This window comes from Stegostoma tigrinum, chromosome 18 (assembly GCF_030684315.1).
Source record: "Stegostoma tigrinum isolate sSteTig4 chromosome 18, sSteTig4.hap1, whole genome shotgun sequence".
Lineage (NCBI taxonomy): Eukaryota > Metazoa > Chordata > Chondrichthyes > Orectolobiformes > Stegostomatidae > Stegostoma > Stegostoma tigrinum.
This window is the reverse complement of record NC_081371.1, coordinates 66,658-92,465: the sequence shown is the minus strand read 5'-3', so window position 1 is coordinate 92,465 and position 25,808 is coordinate 66,658. Positions and strand designations below refer to the sequence as shown.

At 41.3% G+C, this 25,808-nt stretch overlaps 1 protein-coding gene across 5 annotated transcripts in view; it reads left to right on the top strand.

Annotated features, from left to right (window-relative positions):
- kdm5a (lysine demethylase 5A) overlaps nucleotides 1-19,753 on the top strand; it is a 210,290-nt gene extending 190,537 nt beyond the window's left edge. For all 5 annotated transcript variants that reach the window (XM_059652252.1, XM_048549592.2, XM_048549593.2 and 2 more), the window contains 3 exons: nucleotides 14,580-14,800; nucleotides 15,705-16,103; nucleotides 18,455-19,753. In XM_059652252.1, the coding sequence (XP_059508235.1) occupies nucleotides 14,580-14,800; nucleotides 15,705-16,103; nucleotides 18,455-18,661 (827 nt within the window). In that variant the 3' untranslated portion in view covers nucleotides 18,662-19,753. The remainder of the gene's footprint in view (nucleotides 1-14,579; nucleotides 14,801-15,704; nucleotides 16,104-18,454) is intronic.
- The last annotated feature ends 6,055 nt before the right edge of the window (nucleotides 19,754-25,808 follow it).

Below are 25,808 nucleotides of genomic sequence, written 5' to 3'. Positions count from 1 at the left end.
TTTTACTGTTACGCCAAGAAGACTGTAGTGCTGAACTTTTTAACTTACTTAGCTCCAAAATCTTAGTTGGAGAAATAAGAGGTGGCTGAATGGTTAGCACTACTGCCTCACAGTGCCAGGGACCTGGGTTCAATTCCACCCTCAGTGACTGTCTGTGTGGAGTTTGCACATTCTCTCCGTGTCTGTGTGGGTTTCCTCCGGGTGCTCTGGTTTCCTCCCGCAGTCCAAAGATGTGCAGGTTAGGTGGATTGGCCATGCTAAATTGCCCATAGTGTTCAGGGTCTGTAGATTAGGTGGGTAAAAGAAGGATTGGTCTGGGTGGGATGCACCAAGGGTTGGTGTGTACCTGTTGGGCCGAAGGGCCTGTTTCCACACTGTAGGGGTTCTAATTCTATGTATGGTGACATTGTATACTTCTCACTGTACTGTTGTACCCTGTACATGAGTACATGACAATTAAAATCTAAATCTGAAAGTGTGTACCTGTTGGTCGAACAGGACCCTCTAACACCGTTGTTTAATGTGCACCTACTGGTCTAGTAGTATCCATGTGCAGAAATCATCTTCCTTCTCTGTCATCCTGTGAAGTTGTGGCTGATATGTGTTATAAAGCAAAGGTTGACCCTCCAACCCTGACAACTAAAACTGAAACACCGAAAGAGGAGCACTTTGCCCCACAATCTGTAAAAGGACAGTGAAAAATGGCATAACTTGCCTTTCAGCAGCATCTAGTGGTTAAATAAAATAAATTCTCGACACTCACTCTAAAGTCAACAAGTAACAATTTATTTATCTAACTCTAACAGTGAACAAATTAACTAAACTATAAACAAACCGAATAAATGTTCCAATAAATATAAGCCCCACTTCTTCTTTTTATATAATTTAGTCTCAAAATTACAGCTAGGTTGCATCTTTCAGAATGTTCTGTGCCTTCTCCGTCGATTCTTCTGTCTAAAATATTAACTAGTTGTGCCATTGGTACTATTGTTGTTTAAGTTATGTCTTAGAGAGAAAGTACTGAGGAGACTGAGAAAGCCAGCAATTCTGTCTTGAGAGCTAGCTTTGGCTGATGGCAGCTTGCTCTTGGACTTTGTCCAGCTCCCCTGCTTTTTGTACCCTTGATATATCAATATTTCTTACAATATCGTTGGTCTTATGTTGTCAAAACCGTCAGATTTAAGTTTAATGGATTTTGGTATTTAAGCGCCTGGTTTAAATTGATTGGCTAAATTCACATGCTTGTTGTCTTGGTAAAAGCTGCTTCTTGGCCTGCTAACTGTACGAACCTTTGATACAAATGTTTCAATTTGGGTACTTGCTAGCTTTAAAGCTGCTCCTCACCGATATCAATTTTAAATTTGTAAGCACAGAAAAAGCACCTGATCTTTTAAAAGGACCATTCAATGCTTTCCCCTCCCCTTAGAATTTTACAGACACTAACTTCTAACTTTCTGCCTCCCAATCCTCAAGTTCTCTACCCAACTTCGCAACACCTTCCCCGCTTATGAAAAAAAACTACTATTATGAAAAGATGGCTTTGTTTTTTAAACCTTATTAATCTAGAGTTAATTTAGCTCATTAATCTAGAGTTATACATTTTATACTAATTCTATACATATAATTTTGAACACGACTGTTTCAATCTTGCATAAACATTTTTCTTTTAAACTCACAATAAAGCATCCACGGTAGTATCTGCATGGCCTGCACCATGTACAATCTGTAAAGTAAATGCTTGTAATATTAGACTGCAACAAAATAATCCAATGTTCTTGTCTTTAAATCTTTCCAGAAATGTCAAATATGTCTGCTCAGTGTACACCATCATCTCTGATCCATTGTTTGCAATGTAAGCATTGAAATGCTGTAAGGCCATTACCAAACTCTAACTCTTACTCAATAGTTGAATGTTTTTTCTGGTGGTTAAGTTTATTCAAAGTAACTGGTCTTTCAATTCTGCCATCATCTTCCTGCAACAACGTAGCTCTAACCCTTACATCACTTGAGTCAATAGCGACTTTAAAGGGTTTCAAGAAATTTGGCTTGGCTATAACTGATGCTGTGGTTAATGCTGCTTTTAAATTTTCAAATGCCCCTTGCAACAACTCTGTTTGTAAGCCTTTGAAAAGTGGCTGGTGCATTTTTTTCATTCCAAAGGGCATTACTTTAAATTAATATAGTCCATTTAGAGTTACAAAAGCAGAAAATTCTTTTTCTCTTTCTGACAAGTTGTTTGCCAGTAACTGCAAAGTAAGTCAACTCTGTAATCTAAATGGCTTGTCCTATGTGGTCCACACAATCCTCCAGCCTAGGACTTGAGTTGAGTCAGATTTAGTCACTGCATTGACCATCGGATTAATTTATGCAGAATTGTTCAGTACCATCAGGTTTGGTAACCAACATTATTGACGAACTCCACTTGCCTTGACTCGTCTCTACGATGTCTTCTTAGAACGTCACTTCCACTTCCTGTTGAACCTGTGTTGCTTCGAGAGAATTCCACACACAGCCACCTGAGGGTGGAATTGAACCCAGGTCCTTGGCATTGTGAGGCAGCAGTGCTAACCACTGAGCCACCATTCCACTCCTTGGTCTGACTGAATCTCTCTGAGTGATCCATAATGGATAAAGAAAGCAAGCAACTCATCCAAAGCCTTTCTTGCGTTGACATTCCGAAATGGAATTGCCTCTGGAAACCTGGGAGACTCCTGCATTATTGTTAACAAATATGGTTCCCACCTTTTGGTTTAGGGGCGGGCACCTACATAATCAATTATAACTCACATAAAGCATTCTTTTAAAGCAGGAATTGGCATCAAAAGGTGCTGGTTTTATCATTGACTGTGGTTTTCCTACCAGCTGACATGTATGACAGGTATGGTAAAATTCTTCAACTACGTGTTTATGTAGTCCAGCCGCTAGAAATGCGTCCGTATCGTCCTCACTCTGAGATGACGTTCTACGGGTAATTCGTGTGCGACCTGTAATACTACCTGTTCGTTTCTCTCGGCCACACAATCTGATGAGCTTTCGCGTCTGCACTGACCTGCCAAGGTCTCTGTTTCTGCCTTAAGATTTTATTTTTAAGGTAATATCATTCTGGAATACATCTGATTCCTTTTCCGAGTAGGTTTTATGATGCAAGTTGTTTATCGTTTCATCCTTTCTGCTAATTCTCAACATGTCATCTTTTTCTGTCTTCCAAACTTTCTTGACAAATTTGTGAAGCAACTTTGTTGCAACTTGTTCTCCCCCCCCCCACCCGATCCTCTTTAGCAATGTTGAGAACCAATTCCCCACTTTTGATTTAGCGAACAACAAGCGACTGAAGTTAAATAGATTTTCCACTTCTCACCTAAGTTTTATCTAAAGATCTGGGACATGAATCCCCAAGTTTGTTTAAATCTGCTAGGACCTTTTGTATTCTAAATCTGTTTGGATCCTGGACACGAGCACCCAATCTGTTCTCAAGTGACAGTTGACCTCCCTTCTGAAAACAAAGAAAATTACAGCACAGGAACAGGCCCTTCGGCCCTCCAAGCCTGCGCCAATCCAGATCCTCCATCTAAACCTGTTGCGTATTTTCCAAGGATTTGTGCCCCTCTGCTCCCTGCCCATTCATGTATCTGTCCAGATACATCTTAAATGACACTAGCGTGTCCGCCTCTACCACTTACGCTGGCCAACGCGTACCTGGCACCCAACACCCTCTGTGTAAAGAATTTTCCACGTATATCTCCCTTAAACTTCTCCCCTCTCACCTTGAAGTCAAGACACCTAGTAATTGAGCCCCTCACTCTTGGCGGGGGTGGGGCGGGTGGAATAAAGCTTTTTGCTGTTCACCCTGTCTATTCCTTTCATGATTTTGTAGACCTCAATCAGGTCCCTCCTCATCCTCTGTCTTTCTAATGTAATTAATCCCAATCTACTCAACCTCTCTTCATAGCTTGCGCACTTCATACCAGGCAACATCCTGGTGAAGCTCCTCTGCATCCTCTCCAAAACCTCCACATCCTTTTGGTAATGTGGAGACCAGACCTGTACACAGTATTCCAAATGTGGTTGAACCAAAGTCCTGTACAACTGTAACATGACCTGCCAACTCTTGTACTCAATACCCCGTCCAATGAATGAAAACATGCCGTATGCCTTATTGACCACTCTATCCACCTGTGTTGCCACCTCCAGGGTACAATGGACCCAGATCTCTGTGTGTCAGTTTTCCCCCAGGGCTTTTCCATTTACAGTATAGTTTGCTCTTAAATTGGATCTTCCAAAATGCATCACCTCGCATTTTCCTAGATTGAAATCAATCTGCCATTTCTCCGCCCAACTCCAATCCATCTATATTCTGCTGCATTCTCTGACAGTCCCTTTCACTATCTGCTACTCCACCAATCTTAGTGTCATCTGCAAAACTAAAAATGAAACACTCTAAAGAGGTCACCTCATCCTATAATCTGTAAAAGGAGTATGGAAAATTGTAAAACCTGCTTTTCAACAACTTCTATTGATCAAAATAAATCCCAGACACACTCTTTAAAATCAACAAGTAAAAATTAATTTACCGAACTCCAACAACGAACAAATTAACTAAACTGTCAACAAACAGAATAAATTCCTTCTAACTACTAACTATTCTTGAATAAATCAAGATTCTAATGGCATGCTGTTCCAATAAATATAGGTCTCACTTATATGAAAATAGAATTTAGTTTCTTGAAATTACAGCCAGGTTATGCCTTCCAGAATGTTCTGCGCGTTCTCCATCAATTCTTCTGTCTGGCATGCATTCTCCTTTGATCCTTCTGTGTAGAATATTAACTAATTGTGTCATTGGTACCATTGTTGTTTAGATAGGGCTTTCTCTAAGACATAGTGGAGCCTGTGTAGGCCAGCGATTCTCCCTTGAGAAATGAGGGCAGATGGCAACTAGCTCTGGGATTTTGTCCAGCTGTCCACTTCCTTTTATATCCATATCAATTTCTCACAATAAGGTTGGTCCTATATTGTCAAAACCATCAGGTTTAAATTTAATAGGTTTTTGGTATCTAAGTGCCAGGTTTAAATTGGTTGGCTGAATTCAGAAGCTTGTTGTCTTAGTTAAAAATCTCTTGCTTGGCCTGCTAACTGTGCAGTCTTACAACACAAATGTTTCAATTTCGGAACTCTCTGTGTACTTGCAAGCTTTCAAGCTGTTTCTCACAGACATCAATTTTAAATCTGTAAGCACAGAAAAATCACCTGATGTTTTAAAAGAACGACTCAATTCTCTTTTTCCACCCCCCCCCCCACCCCCCCCCACCAGCATTTTAGAAAAGTACTCTGAGGAAGGTTCACCAGACCCGAAACGTTAACTCTGTTATCCCCTCCACAGATGCAGCCGACCTGCTGAGCTTTTCCAGCAACTTTTTGTTTTTGTTCCACAAGTACTCTGCCCAACTTCGCAACATAACTGCGCACACCGTTCCTCCTCTATTATTTAATGTTTCTTGACGGCAAGCACCTTATTAGTCCCTGATTTAAAATGTTATAATTGATTGAGCATTGGTAGCTATTTGCACAAGAGGTTTGAACTTCTGCTGTGCTTAGTATGCAGAAATATTGCCGAATTTTGCTCTTGGATTGACTGTCTCAAACTTTTATATGTGCCTTTCCTGTCTGGGCTTTATCTGTCCTCTCTTGTCATTCTGTTTTTCTTTTTAAATCTCCAAATAAATCACCCTTTAACAAGCACTGATTTGTGCAAGTCTATCTTTTAATTCTGATAAATTGAAGTAATACTTCCAAAGCCAAGATATCTTTCCTAAAAAGGAAACAGACAGTCCACAATAACTCAGCACCTCTTTATAGGTGGTGTTGAGTATCCTTCTGCCATCATTCTGGCAGCATATTCAAAATCATATAAACTAGCATAAAATGAAATAGTGTTCCTTTTTCCTTCCTCCAATCCACCCTGCCACTTGCTACTTCATGCTTCTTCTGCCAATTCAAATAGTCTCTTGATCATTGTTCCTTCTGCCAGTTAAACAATTTCTGTTATCATATTTTGAAGGCCCTCATCATTTTGAACACCTTTATTAGATCTCCCTTTAATCTCTCTCTCCAAGGAGAACAGTCTCAGCTTCTCAAGTCCCTTAATTCCCTTGTCTGTGTAGTTCCATTTTAGTATTCATTTGAAGATCTTGACTTCCATTCTTACTGCCCAAAAGTTGGATGCTTAATGGAAATACAATGTGATTTTAATTTTATGATTTCTTATGTATTTTATGCTTATATTTACAAACTAAAGGTTGTGCACGTTTTTTAACTGCTTTCTCAACCTGCCCTGCCATCTTCCGTTATTTTTGTATGTGTGACCGTTCCTTCTATTTTTGCAATCTCTTGGTTTATTTAGTTTATATGCGCTGTCTTCCTTTTTCCACCTATAATGTACCACTTATGTTATGGACTAGACCTCCAAAATACTTTAAGAAGGCAGCCTAGACCCTAATTTTTTTTCTAATTTTAAAAGCAGGTGTGAAGTGGGTGTTTCAGGAGAGATGCAACTGGTCAAACCACTCTGCTTTAAGCGAGGCAAAGTTGGTTTAAACACTACAGTTGAAACACAAACAAAAGGAAGCGGAATTTAGAGTGACTTAACTATTGGAAAACCGAACTGATCTGGTACAGCAACTTAACTAATTATTAGTTCCAATGTAGTAACATTGCATAAGCACATCCCTTGGCAAAAAGGCAAATTTCAAACAGATTCTTAAAGGTAGAATGGAACAACAGAGAGAGTTTTCAGAGAATGTCAGAAGAACCTTTTACCTGAAGCTTGCAACACTTCTGGTACTGGAAACATCTTACGACTGCTTAAAAAAACTAGAAAAAAATCTGACCTGGGAGAACTGCCCACTCCATTTTCCCGTCCATTGTTAAACTGTTACTCCCTAGGCTCTTTGGCACGTCTGCCTTTACAACCGCTCTTCAAAAAAAAACAAAGGACAAAATAACCTTTTTAATCTTTGCTTTGCTTAAAGCTGAGTGATTTGACCAGTTGCATCATACCTGTGACAGCGTTGTCACACTTCACATGTTTTGACATTAAATTCTATCGCCATGTATCTACCTGTTTCATCAGCCTGTGTCTTTCTGAAGTCTGCTGTCTTTATTACGTTTCATTACATTTATGTATCATTGACAAACTTTGAAATTATCCTTTGTATACCAAAGTCTCTAAGACATTTATATACATTAGAAAGAGCAGTTGTCCCAAAACAGACAACCAGAGAAAACCAAATCCGTTCCCTACAGTCTAAAAAATCATTCACTGCTGCTTTCTGCTTCTGTCTGTCAGCTAATTGTGTATTTAAACAGCCAATATCCTTTTCATCCCCTTCCTAGCAAAGCTATAATACTTCTATCTTTAATTCCTATGGTAGAGCTGCCATTTTGCATATTCATATTTGAAGCTTTGGTTAACTAATGGGAAACAGTTGGACAAACAGGTCGTTTTCACATTGGCAACTGTAACTAGGATCAGTGCTGGTCCCTTTTGTGTTTCTGAACTACATAAATGACTTGGAGGAATGACTTAGACGAAGGCAATGGCTATGTTCTGGCCAATAAGTAGGAAAGCAAGTGGACACAGTCTGGAAATAATGGAGAAGTTGCTGTTATCAGCAGCAAAGTGATGCAAGGAATTGTCAACAGTACTGTCAAACGGCACTTACTCAGCTATCACCTACTCATTTTGGGAATGACTTGGGGCCTCACTTCATTACAGCCTTGATTCAAACATACACAAATGAGCTGAACTCCAGAGGTGAACATGACTGCTCTTGATATGATGCAGCAGTTGATGGAATATAGCATAAGGGAGCTGTAGCAAAAAGTCGGGGAGGTGGTAATCTGGGGAAGAGAAAACACTCTCTGCTCATTGGAGTCCTACTTAACACAGATAAAGATGGTTGTGGTTGTTAGTGGTCAATTATTTCAGCTTCAGAGTGTTTCTGCATGAATGCCTCTAGGCTGGAAAATCTTCGGCTACTTCATCCATAACTTTCTGTCCATCATAAGGTCAAAATTGGGAATCCTAAATCAAGAGCAGTTGCAATACCAGGCTGTGATGCTTTCTCTAGTGCATCAGTAAAGATTGGTAAGAGTCTTAATGTCATGCTGAATTTCCTTAACCTCCTAAGCAAGTAGAGGCATTGTTGTTCTTTCTTAATCATCGTGTCATCTTAGGTGGACAGATTGTTGGTGATCATCACTCCAGGAGTTTGATGCTGTCAGCTATCTCCATCTCTACCTCAACACCACTGATGTAGACAGGGCTGTGCTCTCCACTCCGTTGCCTGAAGTCCAAGACCAGCTCCTTTATTTTTCTGATGTTGATGGGGAGATTGTCTCTACACTTTACTACTAAGCACTCAGTCTCTTGTCCATACTCTCTCTCGCCATTGTTTGACCTACAACAGTGGTGTTATCAGCAGTGTTATAAAATGGAGTCAGGGTGGATTTTGGCTACACAGTTGTGAGCATATAAGGACAATGGTAGGGGGCTAAATATGCAGCCTTGAGTATTATTATGGTGGAGGTGGTGCTGCCTATTCTTAGAGCAAATAATCAGTTAAGCTAACACAATGTTCTGTTTCATTGCAAAGGGAACTGAATGCATGTCTAGAGAGGTTATTCTTCAGTTACATAAGGCATTGGTGAGACTGCATTTTGGGGCAGTGTGTGCAGTTACTGGTCACTGTGTTTACAGCAGATATTGATGCATTGGAATATGTTCAGAGGAAGTTTACTGGATGTGATGGAATGAGTGGATTGCCTTACGAGAAAAGACTAGACGGACTGAATCTGTATCAAAGGTCAAAGGTGACCTCATTGAAACATAAGATCCTAAGCGTCTTGGGCGGATTAGGAAAGGATTTTTCCTCGTGGGAGAACCTAGAATTGGTGGACATAGATTAAAAATAAGCTGTCAGCCATTTAAGACAGTGATAAAGAAACTTTTTTTTTTATTTCTGACGGCTTTGTTCATAACTTCAAAAGGCAATGGATTCAGAATATTTTTACATGTTTTTAAGGCTGTGGCAGGTATCTTCTTGATTATCAAGGGGGTGCTTAGGAATGTCGAGTTGTGCTTAAAATCAGATCAACCATAATCTTATAGCATGGTGGAGGTCCCTTCTTGTTCTTTGTATGTTCACGTTATTCCAATTCTATTCAAATGTCGCCCTGCATCCACTTTAGAATTGTGGTCAGTTTTTTTTAATGTTTTGCCAATTTTCCTGCATAAGATTTTAGAACATAGAACATAGAACAGTACAGCACAGAACAGGCCCTTCAGCCCACGATGTTGTGCAGACCATTGATCCTCATGTATGCACCCTCAAATTTCTGTGACCATATACATGTCCAGCAGCCTCTTAATGTCCCCAATGACCTTGCTTCCACAACTGCTGCTGGCAACGCTTTCCATGCTCTCACAACTCTCTGTGTAAAGAACCCACCTCTGACATCCCCTCTATACTTTCCTCCAACCAGCTTAAAACTATAACCCCTCGTGTTAGCCTTTTCTGCCCTGGGAAATAGTCTCTGGCTATCAACTCTATCTATGCCTCTCATTATCTTGTATACCTCAATTAGGTCCCCTCTCCTCCTCCTTTTCTCCAATGAAAAGAGACCGAGCTCAGTCAACCTCTCTTCATAAGATAAGCCCTTCAGTCCAGGCAGCATCCTGGTAAACCTCCTCTGAACCCTCTCCAAAGCATCCACATCTTTCCTATAATAGGGCGACCAGAACTGGATGCAGTATTCCAAGTGCGGTCTAACCAAAGTTTTAGAGCTGCAACAAGATCTCACGACTCTTAAACTCAATCCCCCTGTTATTGAAAGCCAAAACACCATATGCTTTCTTAACAACCCTGTCCACTTGGGTGGCCATTTTAAGGGATCTATGTATCTGCATACCAAGATCCCTCTGTTCCTCCACACTGCCAAGAATCCTATCCTTAATCCTGTACTCAGCTTTCAAATTTGACCTTCCAAAATGCATCACCTCGCATTTATCCAGGTTGAACTCCATCTGCCCATCTCTGCTCATTGTCTGCTCATTCTACCAGCCTGTCTGCCCTGTCAACATCTATCACTGTCTTCCTTGTGTATATTTCAATATTTATGTTATGATCTTAGCTGATAGTGTTGGACAAGTCTGATCCTAGAATGAAATCCGGCCTGAACAGATCATTTTTTTATTTAATATACTTGTCGTTCACCGAAACACGTGCACACACGGCTGTAGATTTTCTTGAATGATAAAACAGAAGTTTATTGCCGGAAAGAAAAAAAATGATATATTTAAGTATCAAAACATAGAACACAGCGTGAATGATCGTAGAACTCGCCGCGAAAAAAGTCGCCCATTCCCCAACCTCATCACTTTAGTGAGTTATTCCAGAGAAGTTGCTCTTTTACATCAAATCTCTTTGTTCAAATTAACTGCTTCTCTCCATGTCTGCTGTATGAGCTGTGAAGTTTTTTGATGCGAACACTATCAAAATTGAAAGCTTAGACTTTCTCAATCAGTTTATAATTTCTGATTTCTATCCAGTGCTTCCAGTTTTGTCATTTCACAAGATAAGCTATAACTCCAAGGTAAGAGCTGATTTGCCCTGTAGAACTTACTCGGAGAGAAACTAGACTTAGTTGTGATAATCAGGTCTCCTCCAAAACTGCCTGAAAAGCTTTGAAGGTTTCTAAGGGTCTTTCTAAGCTCAAGTAAATCTTTTGACTGTTGTTAGCAAAAAGTAAGCTGAATGTCTTTCAGTGTTTATGCTCCCTGCTGTAAATCCACGGTATCACTGAATAGGTTTTGGTTGATTTCTTTGGAGCAGAAGATTATGTGGAGGGGGTGGGGGGAGCACGGACAGGGTGAATAGAAAGCAACTTAGTCTCCTTACTCAGAGGGTCAACAACAAGAGGGCATAATTTTAAAGTGAAAGGCACAATGTTTAGAGGGAATTTGAGGGAAAACATTTCTACCCTGAGGATGGTAGGAATCTGGAATGCACTGCCTGGGAGCTTAATTCAAGTGGGAAGCGTCACAACCTTTAGAAATAGATGAGCGCTTAAGTGTCATAACATTCAAGGCAATGGGTCTAGAGCAGATAAGTGGGACGAGTGTAGGTGGTGGTGTGTTTTTGGTGGTTCAGACTTGATGGGCTGAAAAGAGCCTTAATAGCACTGATTCTGAACAATCTTCCATTAACACTGCTAGGGACTTGCACTCACCTACTTTGCAACCTATTTCAATTTTTGACAGTTCAGAAAGCATCTTCTGACCTTGTTTCAAAGATAGTAGGAACTGCAGATGCTGGAGAATCTGTGATAACGAGGTGTAGCGCTGGATGAACACAGCAGGCCAAGCAGCATCATAGGGACAGGAAAGCTGACGTTTCGTGCCAACGCATCATCCTCTGACACTTACGCCATCTGCAATCTGACTCCACCACCAAAGACATTTTTCCCCTCCCCGCCTTTATTTGCCTTCCTGAGGAGCCATTCACTCTGTGACTTGCTTGTCTGCACCACACTCCCCTCCAGCCCACCACACTTGGCACTTTTTTCTGCAACCACAGGAAGTGCTATACCTTCCCCCTCACCCCCATCCCAGGCCCCAAGAAGACTTTCCACATAAAGCAGATGTTCACTGCACATCTGCTCATGTGGTATACTGCATCCGCTGCTCCCGTTGTGGCTTCCTCTACATTGGAGAAACCAAGCAGAGGCTTGGGGACCACTTTACAGAACACCTACGCTTGGATCACACTAAACTACTGCACCTCCCAGCCGCAAACCATTATAACTCCCCCTCCCATTCCGCAGACGACTTGTCCATCCCAGGCCTCCTGCAATGCCACGACGATGTACCTGAAGGTTGCAGGAACAGCATCTCATATTCCACATGGGAACCCTGCAGCCCAATGGTATCAATGTGGTATTTCACAAGCTTCAAAATCTCCCCTCCTTAGCGCATCCCAAAACCAGTCCAGCTTGTCCCCACCTCCCTAACCTGTCCTTCTTCCCACCTATCCCCTCATCCCACCTCAAACCCCACCCTATCTCCTACCTACGAACTTCATCCTGCCCCTTGACCTGTCCATCCTCCCTGGACTGACCTATCCCCTCCCTACCTCCACTCACCTTTACTGGCTCCATCCCCGCCTCTTTGGTCTGTGTCCACCTATCGTTATCTCCACCCATGTTCTATCTGCCTCCCTCCTCTCCTTATTTATTTCAGAATCCCCTACCCTATTTCTGAAGAAGGGCCTAGGCCAGAAACGTCAGCTTTCCTGCTCCTATGCTGCTGCTTCGCCTGCTGTGTTCATCCAGCTCTACACCTTGTTATCTCAGATTCTGAGCTTGGTTGTATTTCTCTTAAATTATTATGAAACATAATCACCACCCATTTGCTAATAGTTTGAAATCAAGTCTTTCAAAATGATATTAATACTTACATAAATCCTGCTTCACATCAGTGTTGATTGCAAATTTTGGAATTGTGCCCTGAGCACCCAAGTCAATGTATTAATATGGTTTTTGATATTGTGTTAAATCCCTGGAGAGCTTCAATTCTGACAGTTTTCTGTCTCTCAGCCAGCTTGGGAAACATACTGCCATTGTTCCTTCAACTTCCCTTCTCTGGGCTTCAACTTTTCTAACAAGCCCACAGTGTGGCATTTCATCTAATGCTGTTTATATGCCACATCAAACACAATACCCTCATCATCTTTCACTTTGTGAAAAGCTCAATCCAAATAGTTAAGCATGTTTTATCTTTCCTAATCAGTGCTGGTTTTCCAGAGTGTACGTATTTTGCACTAACTGTTAATTTTTGTCTTGCGATGTTGTTACTAAGCACCTTCCCGCCACTGGAGTTAAACTGTTTGCCCAGTAAGATGCTGGGTTTATTTTCATTCCCATTTTGAACACGTGTAATATTTGCAGTTCTCTGATGCCATTCCTGTATTGAAGGCAGATTGAAAGATTATGGCCTCGACATTTCACCCTTACTTCCCTTGAAAGCCCTGTTGTATGTCTTAATTTTGTCCTTTTATGTTTTGGCCTCTGGCAGCCTTCTGTGTTGTGACACAATGGTGTATGCTTTGATGGTCCCCTCACTGTTAAACAGTGTTTACTTGAGCTCCATGCTAGAATGGCTGTCTCCTTAACCTTAATCTCCATCAAGTGCAATTAACTGAGAAGTAGCAGGGTTCACGTGGTCCACAAAGTTACTGTTGTTCTACCAAGTGATGTCAAACATCAACCATGAATCATCTTTTTTTGGGTAAAGACAAATGCAAAGTGCATTTCTATCTGTCTGCATTCATGTCCTCAACCCGTATTCTTCAACCCTCCTTTCGCTACCTGTTTACTGTGTATTTATGCAGTATGTTATAGATCTCAGCCAGTTTCTGGTTGGTTGATGTCTCAGAGCCAGGTGATCCTTGAGCAATCAAGTTGTCCGCCTCAAAATTTAAGCGAGGCCTGAGAATTAACTGTGAATCATCATTAACTGACACATTCTCTATTGCAGCAACACCACTAATCAGAGACTATTTGACAACTGATCAGCACACCACTCTCATATGGTATAAATTTTCATTTTCCCCTTAAATTTATATCCTTGCAAATGGTCTTGATCAATGGAAGATGAAAAGCTCTGACAAACTTTTAATTTCAACAATACTTTGATTATTTAAATACCATAGAAGACATTCACGTTCCTTTTTATGTTAGCTATCAGACCTTTTTCATACACTCACTTGTCTGCTCTTATTTCTCTCTCCTCTTGCCTCCTGAATTTTATTCAACCTGGTTCTCATTGTCAGATTGATTACAAGTGTCAGACGCTTTTTATTTGCTTCATCTTTGCATCACACCCATGTAGGGAATTCTGCATTGACTTGCCCTATTCTTCTTCCCAAACAGTGGAAAACCTAGTCATGAACTGTCTCCTTGAAGGGAGACCATTGATTAATTACAGTTTTACCCAAGATTCATTTGATTCTAATTTTACCTGGACCACATCCAGATTCATTGCATTTAAATTGACCTCCCCCCACCCAAACCCTACAACTCTGCACAATGGTCCTTGCTGATGCTTGACCTGCTTTTCCCACCTGATCCCCCAGTCCAAAATTCAGCAATGCCTCCATTCCCATCAGACACAATGTATAAAATCCAGATAATTCTTCCAGGAGCTCTTTAGAAACCCCTTGCCCCCCCACCCTTTGCATTACTAGTATCTGAAGCAATGTTAGGATAATTCATGTTGCTCACTTTAACCATTTTATGTCACCAATGCAGAAGTTGCTGGAAAAACTCAGCAGGTCTGGCAACAGCTGTGAAGAAGAAATCAGTTCTGAGGAAAGGTAACTGGACCTGAAACGTTTACTCTGATCTTTCTCTTCACAGATGCTGCCAGACCTGCAGAGCTTTTCCAGCAATTTCTGTTTTTGTTCCTGATGTACAACATCTGCAGTTCTTTTGGTTTTTATGTCACCAATGTATTGTTTCAGGAACTGGAACTCCACGGAAACAACCACGTAAGACGCCATTGGTGCCACGTAGTTTGGAGCCCCCAGTTCTTGAGCTGTCACACAATGCAAAAGTTCAGCTGGAGGAGCTGATGATGGTGGGAGACCTTTTGGAAGTAACCCTAGATGAAACGCAGCACATTTGGAGAATACTGCAGGCAACACACCTTCCTGCTGAGGATAGATTTCTACATATATTGGAGGTACCCCCTAAATTCCACTTCCGGATTCCCTTGCTTTCCTTTTTAGCTCTCTTTCAGTTGAGGATGTGTAGACCTTTATCTTGGCACTGTAGTAATAAATGTCTTCCTTGCCAAACCTCTGAAACCTATAGCAGAAGAAAATAGTCAAAGTTGATACAATTAGTGGGGACCTTCATTATGAGGGGCTTCCAACTACCAGGAAATCAAAACTATGTTTAAGGAAGATTGAAAAAATGGAGTGTATAAAGTAATATCATTAAACATTTTCCATGCACTTAGAGTCTGGAACAAGTTATAACAGAATGAACAACTAACTAATGTACTAACAGGGCAAAGCAACACAAGTACAAGCTTCTTGCAGATTGGAAGATTTAGTAGAATATTTACATTGCACCTGGAGGCCATTCAGTTCATTGTGTCGTGTTAACCCACAAATTGCTTCTATTCACACATGTACCCTTGAGTGCCTCAATTGAACCTGTCTCCACCACATTTTCAGGCAGAATATTTCCGATCTTAACCAGTTGCTACATGCAAAACCTTTTCCTCATGTTGCCATTGCCTTTAATCTGTGCCCTGTGGTTCTCCAACTTTCTGTAAATTGGAATGATTTCTCCCCTTCCACTCTTTCCAGACCCCATTTGATTTGAATACCTGCTGTCTCCTCATCTTTCTCTCCTGCAAACAAAACAATCCAAGTTTTTTTTAATCTATAACTGAAGTTCCTCATCCCTGGAATACTTGCAAGCTGGAGATGAAATGGGAAGGCTGATAATAAAGAAGTCTAGTGATGCTGTGATATTTTTCTGCTCCCAGCTTTACTTTACATTTATTTTCCCTATTTTTGAGTTTCATGATGCCAGAATTGCTTTTTCTAACTCCTTTTGATAAATTGTGTATTCAGGATGATGGCCCAGAGGAGAAATCTATCCGAATTAAAGTCAAAGATTCTTCTGATAAAAAGCGAAAGCGAAAACTAGAAAAGGCTGAGTTGTTCTTGGGGGATGGCAAGAAGTTGAAAGAACTGAGAAAGTTTGACAAGCCCAAAAAGAAAAAGCTGAAATTGATGCCTGAGAAATTGAAAGAACAGAGCAAACTAGGGAAAAAAGTGGGAAAAGAAGAAAAGGAGAAAGAGAAGAAGAAAAAAGAGAAATCCAAAGAGTGTGTGGAGAAACTGTTGGAAAAGAAGAAAGAAAAGAAAGTGATTTTACCAGCTCGGGAGGATTGGTCTGCAGCAGAGGACTCTGAGGATGAAAATGCTGTTTGTGCTGCGTTGAACTGTCAGCGACCCTGTGGAGAAGAGGTTGGTTTGTGGTTATCCTGTTGTAGATTCAGGAGTGATTCATATCACACATTCATCTACCTTAGCTTATTTGTTTGTATAAATTGTGTCACACTTCCAGTTATGACACTCTTGTCAATATTTCTCTTACCACATATTACTGGGATATTATTTCTATTTGTTGCCTTTACCGTTCAAGGCAGGATGTTTGTTAGTCATATGAATTTTATATATTGAAGATCTAGTGTAATACATGCAAATATTTTCTGTATCGTAATCAACCTGTTCCAAGATGTTATTACAGGAGTTGGTGGGACATGAATCTGGGTGTCTCAACTCAGAGTTGAGGATCCTCTGGAATGTTGAGTTCTCATTCTGATGAGATGGCAGCCAGGGGTTGTTGCAGGCAGTCCTGGAAACAGTGACTGCTGGGTGAGATGGTAGACTAGGCAAGAAGGCTTACCTTGGTGCACTGGCACTTTGTCAAAGATATGAAATAAAAAAAAAACAAACAGCTCTTGAGCTTTCACACTCTCTGAACCCCAAAGGCCCAAAAGGACACTTCCCACGCCTCGTCCATGCCAAATTATGCCTCATCACACACATCCTTTGCTTCTCAAACCCTCCATGCCAACCTCTGCCCCATCACCTTTTACTCTTACACCTACCATGCCAACTGAGCCAGTATGGTTTGTTAGGGAGCCTTACTGAAATGAAATAAATTTTAAAATTTCTTAATATTAATAACTACACTATTTAAAAACTCATTAATTCAAAACTCTCACTATAATTCGTTACGAAAACAAGGATTAGAAATCATAGACACAAAAACAGACATTCCTGGAAAAGCTCATCAGGTCTGGACTTGTTTCTCAACAGATGCTGTCATACCTGCTGAGCTTTTTCCAGGAATTTTTGTTTTTACTTCCAATTTACAACACCTGTGGTTCTTTTTGGTTTTTATTTGGAATTCATAGTTTCACTTCAAAGAGTCTATTAGCACTTGCAGCCATCAGTGAAACTGTAAATTAAGAGTCTTTTAGACAGGCCCATGAACAGATAGGGAAGAGAGGCCCAGACTATGTGCACAGGCAGATGGGATTAATTTGGAATGGCATCATGGTCAGTGCAGACATTTGCTAACAGGCCTGCTGCTGTACTGTAATGTTCTATGTTTTGTATGAACCATTTGTGATAATGAACAGTTATGAAATCAATCTTGCAGCACTAATTCTGAAATGTTGATTTATGTCAACAGATAGGCATTATTTAGCACTCCAGTCATTTTTTGAAACATATATTTGAAGGGGAACAGTTCCAAATATCTTGGCAATACTCATTGATCGCTCAATTACCTGTATGAAAATCACGTCTACGTTTAACCATCTCAAAGGGCTCCTCCAAGATGATGATGCTGATGCAGGGCTGTAGACAAAAGGGTACCTCAGCCCCTCTTCAAGAAATGCCAGCAACTTTTAGATTCCTCATTCAGGAGCTGGTGCAGACATGACCGGCTGAATAGTCTCCTTCTGAACTCTTAAGATTCAATAATTATTCTGTCAAGGTGTTTTAGACATCACACTTGTGAAAATCAGATAAGCCTGAGGTAGCTGCGCTCGAACAGATATAACTTAGAATCTGCCTCATCCCACTAAAATGGCAAGTGCTGTGTTTGGGGAGACGGGACTTCCACTTCTGCACTTTAGCAACAGCGAGAGAGGCTCGCCATCTTTATGAATGATCAGACTAAACTCATCCTCTGACAGTCATCTAATTCAGGCAGCTTCATTCTTCCACAGTCCCCAACCCGGTTCACATAAAAGACATCTCTGCCCCTCCCTGTTAAAGCTTGACCTCGCCCTCATTTTTTTTCTGTTCCTCAAAGCTACCCACCCACTGTCACTGTCTTTTCCTCCTGTTGCTCTAAGCTTCCATCCCTGATCCAACTTGCAATTGCTTGACATCTAAGATGAAGGTGAAACCCTTTTTTAAACAATGCACCAGATTCCTGGTGCCTTTGCTGAAACCTATTTTTCAACAGTTATAAAAGTTCTTTTTATCTATGAAATCATATTAGATTTGCAATGAGTACTCTTAATTTTGAAATAGTTTCAATCTGTGTAATGTGATCTTCAAAGAAACGCTTAATACTGTGATTGCTGGAAGTCTAAAATAGAAATAATGTGTAGCTGGCGTTCTAGTGAAGGGCCACAAACCTGTGGCATAATTTTTTTCTATCTCTATGGATGCTGTCTGGGTGCCATCAGTATTCTGTGTTTGATTTGTAAATAGCCTACATTCCAGTCATTCTCCTGCTTCCTAGTCCAATCTTTTCAGTTGTGAATAACACTTACTGGGTTTGTGTGCTGCAGGTTGATTGGGTGCAGTGCGATGGAGGCTGTGATGAATGGTTCCACCAGGTCTGCGTGGGTGTCTCTTCTGAGATGGCAGAGAACGAGGATTACATTTGTACTGCATGCACCAGGCAAGGAGCCCCTGACACCCGAGCAGCAGGCCAGGGCCCGCCTGGAATCTATACTGCCACATCCTTCCTGGAGGACTCGAAGGACAGCAGCTAGTTTCTTCATAATGACTTTCGTGGAAGTACTGTCAAGTTGTTGGCTTCCAACAGGACCCTGGATGTAGCTGATGAGCACCACACTCTGCCACAAATGCCATGCACCCACAATGTTAAGGACTGATGTGAAGTATATGGTTAAAGATTAGCTTTATAAGAAAGTGAAGGTAGAGTCAGTTCTAATCTCCATTGTCTGTGTAAGAGTGAGCCCCTCCTATTTGTTGCAGCAGGTGTAGTGGGACAGGAGGCAATACAACAAGGATAGTGGCAGAGGAGGGGCAACAGCAGGTACTGGAAATGCATGGCATGCTGCTGGACGTGGAGCTTGGGAGTGGAAGTGGAAAGGGAGCAAGGTGCTTCAGGAGAGAAACTAAGAGGAGGATACTTAAGTGGGGAGGCAGAAGCAAGTTTCCACAACAAAACTCCCTTGGGGAACATTATAGCTGTTCAGCTATATTGCAAGAGGATAAGAACATCATTACTTCTAAAAGTTAAGTATTTAATCTTTCACATCTTTTTAATAATGATTTGGAACTTGTTTAGTCAGTTTTAAATTGGACTTTTTGTTTTTTTACATTAAGCATATTCTGATGAGATTTAAAGATGGCCTTTAGTTTAAAAATGTGTGAGAATGGGAAACGGTTGGCAGTTTTTTTTAAACCAAGTGTACGTGTGTTTCTTGGAGAAAACAAGTTATAATCTGGCTGACTGCATACTTTCAAATGCTGTACATGTACAAAGCACTCTCATTGAGCAACAATACCTCAGAACAGAGTGCTTAGATGGAATTGCATTTAACAGAATACAAGAACCAATTATGCCTTGGGACCCAGCTAAACAAACGGGAACACATTCATCCTAGGTGCCCAGTAATTTTATGTATTTATGTAGGTTTTGCTGTAAGATACTAGGTTGTTTAGACTTTTTGGTAAAACATTTGTTTTATTTATCATTTTCTGTTTTTTTTTCATAAACTTGTTTGAGAGGTGGAGTTTTTCATCTATGTATATGTATTAGGATGTAATGTCTTTTCCTGTGTCCGAGGAGAAAAATGCTTGTCGCAAGTTACAAACAATGCAGTCACTCTAACCAATAGTGCATTTCCTGTTGTTGTGATTTGTATTTACATGTGCTGTGAAATGGAGTGCACATCACATTTTGAACCATTCAGAGTCTCCTTTAACTCTGTTGGCCTGAAATTTCATCTGTCATTCCTTCTCATTAATTTCTATCCCAGTTTTCTCCATTGTTCCATTTGCATTAATAGTTGTGACAATGAACCTTGTCCTTCCAGGTGCCACACATTTCCCATTTTGCAATCCTTATTGAACGTCAGCTCATTTAACCCCAGGCAGTAATACTGTAGTATGTTTAGCATGAGAAATATACAAAGTGGAATACAAAAACAAAAGTGCGGCAGATGCTTGATGGCTGAAATAAAAAGCAGAAAATGTTGGCAATCCTAAGCAGGTTAGGTAGAAACTGTGGCAAGTCCACAGTGGTGGCATGACCACATTTAGGAATATATAGTGCCAACACTACTGTGCCCAAGGAAATGCACAGATCTAAACACTATTAAACTCTATCATGTACACTGCTGATTTTAGAGGTTGATCTGTGATGAACCTTCAATTCAGTACTTTGCCTCAAGTACAGGCAGCTGGGATCAAAGTAATCCCTGTGGAGGTATATTGGGGGTACAGGAGTATATTAAAGAAAGAAATCAGGAGGGCGAAAGGGGAGATAGCTTTCGCTCAGAAAATTACGGTGAATCTAAAGAAATTTGTTAAGTATATTAAAGGAAAAAGAATAACTAGAAAGAGAATAGGACCCCTCAATGAATGATCAGGAAATGGGCATGGTCTTCAAAGAATATTTCTCTGATTACCGTGAAGACTTGTGGAAGTTAGTGGTGATATCTTGGGGACAGTCCATATCGCAGGAGAGGAGGTGTTCGATGTATTAGAATGCGTGAAGGAGGATAAATCTCCTGGTCCTGACCAGATATATCCAAGAAACCTGCAAGAGGCTAGAGAATAAATTGTGGAGGCCCTGGTTGATACGTTTGCATCATCATTTGCCGTGAATGAGTTCCTGGAAGACTGGAGGGTAGTGGATGTTGTGCATTTATTCATGAAGGGCTGCAAAGAAAAACATGGGAATTATAGTCCAGTAAGCTCAACATCTGTGGTAGGTAAGTTACGTGAGAAGATTCTAAGGGATAAGATATACATGCATTTAGATAGACAGACATGATTTGTTAGGAGTAGTCAGCATAGCTTCGTGCATGGGAGATCTTGCCTCTCAAATTTGTTAGAGTTGTTTGATTAAAGTGACCAGGAAGGTTGATGAGAGCCAGGCGCTAGACATAGTCGATATGAAGTGGACCAGGCTGTGATTGAGTCATATAACATCCACACTAAGCCCATTTCCCTGCGCTTGGCCCAAATCCTTCTAACTCTTTCTTATCCATGTATTTGTCCAAATGCCTTTTAAATGTTGTTAATGTACCCACCTCAGCCACTTCCCCAGGCCGCTTATTCCATATGCATACCACCCGCTTGTGTTTTTAAAAAAAAAGTTGCCCTCAGGTTTCCGTGTATTCTTTCCCCTCTTATTTTAAACTGATGCCCTCTAGTCCTAGATTTCCCCAATCCTGGGAAAAAGGCTGAGTGCATTCACCCAATCCATGCCTCTCATGATCTTATACACTGCTGTAAGATTCCCCCTCACTCTCCTACACTGTAAAGAAAAAGTACTAGCTTGTCTAACCTTTCCCTATAACTGAGTCCTGGCAACATGCTTGCAAATTTCTTCTACACTCTTTTTCTTTCCAATTTAACAACATTCTTCCAATAGCAAGGTGACCAAGACAGAACATAATTCTCAAGTACAGCCTCACCAACGTCCTGTACAATTGCAATGTAACTTCCCAACCTGTGATTCCATTTTCAGAGAACCATGCACCTGAACTCCAATGCCCCTCTGTTTCAGTACTCTCTTTACAGCCCTAGCATTCACCATGAAACTCTTACCTTGATTTGACTTTCCAAAATGCACCACCTCTAGTAAACTCTATTTGCTATTTCTCAGCCCACTTCCCCACCCGAACAAGATCCTGCTGTGATTTCTGTTAACCTTCCTCACTGTTTATGGTACTGCCTATTTTGGTGTCATCTGCAAATTTATTAATCGTTTCTTGTACATTCTCATCCAAATCATTGATTACGGATAGGGTAGCACAGTAGTTAACACTGCTGCCTCACAGTGCCAGGGACCTGGGTTCGATTCCACCCTTGGGTGATGTCTGTGTGGAGTTTGCACATTCTGCCCACGTCTGCATGGACAGAAGAAGGTTTCTTTAATTAACTCTGCTGCTGACTACATTTTAATTGGTAATTCATCAAATAAAACTATTCATTCATAGTTTTTGGAATTTTTATGAAATCTACATTTCCGGTTATTTTTTTGAATTAATTGTTTCTCACCAGCCCCATGAAGATAAGAAATATAGAAATTTGGTTTCCCATGCAGAATGGTCAATACGAATCACAGGTAACACATCTGTATAATCTTAGTGGTACATAATGCACTTCACAACAGACCCCAAACAAAAGGTATTAGAGACACTTGGCAGGTCTGGCTGTATCTGTAGAATTAAACATACACTTAAAGTTCAGTGGATTTGTAACGTTAATTCTACTCTCTCTCCATGGCCATGTCAAAGATGAGCATAGCACCTGTGTGAAATTTTCTTTTTGAATCCCAACAGTGTGGAAAGAGGCCCTTCGGCCTAACAAGCCCACTCCTTGGAACATCCCACCTAATCTACACATCCATGAACACTATGGGCAATTTAGCATGGCCAATCCACCTAGCCTGCATATCTTTGGACTGTGGGAGGAAACCGAAGCGCCTGGAAGAAACCCATGCAGACATGGGGAGAATGTGCAAACTCCACACACAGTCGTCCAAGGGTGGAATCGAACTAGAGTCCTCATTGTTGTGAGGCAGCAGTGTGAGAGACTGAGCCGCTCATAAAGTGTGAAAAGAGATTGTCCAGCCCATTGAATCTGATCCAACTGTCCAAAGAGCATCCCACCCTGACCAAGCCCACTACTCAATTCTCCTAACACTGCATTTACCATAACTGATCCACCTAGCCTGCATATCCATGGACACAATGTAGAATTTAGTGTGGCATATCCACCAAACCTGCACATCTCTGGACAATGGGAGGAAGCCCATTCACGTGTAAACTTGACACAGGCAGTCACCCAAGGCTGAATTAAACCCAGATCTCTGGCACTGAGGCACCAGTGCTAGCCCTCGGTTTCACCACGTTGTTTCAGAACTCCATCATTCTGTATTTTTTGTTTCTATTTCATGACAGACACATTCATTTATATTCAACACCAGGACAAGTTTTTAAGATGTCCATAGTTCAGAAGGTTATTTGGCCTATTATGTCAACATTGGTCAACAGAGATCTGACTGCAGTGATCCCATTTTCTTGTTCTTGATTGTAGCCCTGAAGGCTATGGTAATGCAGTTGAGTATCTAAATACTATTTTAATCGTACGGTTAAAGGGCTTTAAACTGTTGGCAAATGGTGCAAGTATGAAACTGACTTGGCACACTGCCATACAGCAAGGACCAGTCACTGCTAACGACATGACAAACTTCCTGCATTAAAATGCAATGCAAGGGAAGGCAAAACTGGGATGATGTGAGCATCTCGGTATGTTCAAAGTGTTTGAGTGCTATAAAAGTTAGCAACGAGCCGTGAGATATCACCTTATAGTCAGCTAGGTGCCCAGGCACACATTGTTTTGCAGTGACATTGCAGGTGCTGGTAAACCTCAAAGTACAGCATCAAATCTTAGGGTATCACAGCTAAATCAGAAATGTGGGAATGGCGGGTAGGGCTAGGTTTAGGGTAAGACTTGGTGTTTGGGTGAGGGTTAGTGTCAGAGTTAGGGTAAGGGTGGGGGTTAGGATTAATGGTGGGGTTAGATTTACAGTTAAGGTTAACATTAGTGTTAGGATTAGTGTTAATAGCATGGCTATGGCTATGGTTAGAGTTAGAGCTGGTGATAGGACTAAGGTGAAGTTTCAGGCTGGGGCTACTGTTAGGATTAGGGTTAGGGTGAGTGAGTATGTGGGCCAGTGGTTAGTGTTAGCATTATTGTTAAAGCTAGGATTAGGACTCAGAATATGATAGGTGAGGGGTTGGGTTAGGGTTAGGGTTAAGGCTGGGCTTTTGGCAGGGTTAGGGTTAGAAATTAACTAAGGATGAGATCTAGCAGTAGGGTTAGATTCAGGGTTAGGGTTAGAGTTAGGGGGTGGCTTAATGTGTGGGCTAGAGCTAGGAAAAGGCAAGGACTAATTTTAGGGTTAGCAATAATGACAGGACTGCTCTAAGGGTTAGTTTTAGGGTTGGAGTTAGTTTAGAGTTAGGGTGATGGCTAGTGTTATGGTTAGACTTAGGTTGGGGTTAGGGTTTGGGCTAGTGTTTAAGATTTTAGGGTTAAATTGAGGGTAAAGTTTGGAGGTTGGGGCTGGGTCTAGGCTGAGAGTTAGGGTTGGGGTTGAGATAGGGCTGGGGTAAAGTTCGGGCGAGGACTAGTGTGTTAGTGATATGGTTAGTATTTGGTCACGTGGTAATGGTTAGGTTTATGGTTAAGGCTAGCATTTGGGTTAGGGAGAGGATTATGTCTTTGTCTAGTGATAGGGTTAAGGTTAGTGTTTGTTAGAGTTAAAATTCGGATAAGGACTAAGTTAGAGTTAGTATTTAGGTTCGGGTTAGGGATAGCTTAGTGTGTGAGAGCGAGGGATGAGCAGAGGGATAGGGACAGGGACATGGTTAGTGTAAGGGTTAGTTTTAGGGTTAGAGTTAGATTTAAAGTTAGGGCGACGGCTAGGGCTCGATTAGGTTTAGGGTGTGGGTTAGAGTTAGTACTAGGCTTACAGTTAACTCTGGAGTCATGGCCAGGATTAGGGTAAGGGCTGAGGTGAGTGTTAAAGCAAGGATTAGGGCAACAGCTAGGGGAGGGGTTACGGTTAAAGCTAGATTTAGAGTTAGAATTAAGATTAGTGTTAGGATTGGGCTAGGGTTAGGATTAGGTCCAGGGCTTTTCAGTGTTAGTGTTAGGCCTAGGGTTGTGGTTGGGGCTAGGGATAGCATAAACAGCTAGAATTAGACGGGGTTGGGGGTAGGGTTAGGATTAAAACATAGAACAGTACAGATCTTTCAGCCCTACGATGCTGTGCCGACCTAATATCCTATTGCTACCCTGCATAACTTACATTTTACTATCATCCATCTGCCTATCCAAGAGTTGCTTAAATATCCCTAATGAATCTGACTCCACTACCACTACTGGCAGTGCATTCTATCCACCCACCACTCTCTGTGAAGAACTTACTTCCGACATTTCCCATCTCCCATTACCTTAAAATCATGCCCTGCATATTAGTCACTTCTGCACTGGGAACAAAGTCTCTATCTAACCACCCTATCTATGCCTCTCATTATATCGTACGCCTCTATCAAGTCATCTCTCATCTTTCTTTGATCTAATGAGAAAAACCTTTACTCCTTCAACCTTTCCTCATAAGACCTCTGTCCTCCTGTCCAGAGGGAGTGCTGCACTGTCGGAGGGTCAATAAGAAGCATGTTGCTACACTATCAAGGAGTCAATGATAGAATGCTGCACTGCCGGAAGATCAGGAATGAGGGAAAACTGCATCGTCAGCATGTCTTCATCAAGGAAGTGCCACTCTGGTGGAAGACCAACATTAAGGAAGTGCTGCACTGTCACAGGATCAATATTTGGATCAATATTAGGGGTGTGTTGCATGAACAGAGGGTCAGTGATGATTGAATGCTTAACTGTTGCAGAGCCAGGGCTGAGGGAATCCCTTGATGTTACGGTGAGGGACTGGTGCACTGTTGAAGGCATGATATTAAGGGAGTGTGACACTGTCTCAGTGTCATTATTAAAGGTGTGCTACACTATTAAAGGGTGATTAATGAGGGAGTGCTGCACTGTTGGAGGGTCAGCACTGAGGTGGGCTGTACTGTCATCATCAATATTAATAGGGTGCTTCACTTTCAGGGGTTTGGAATTAGGGGAGTGCTGCAC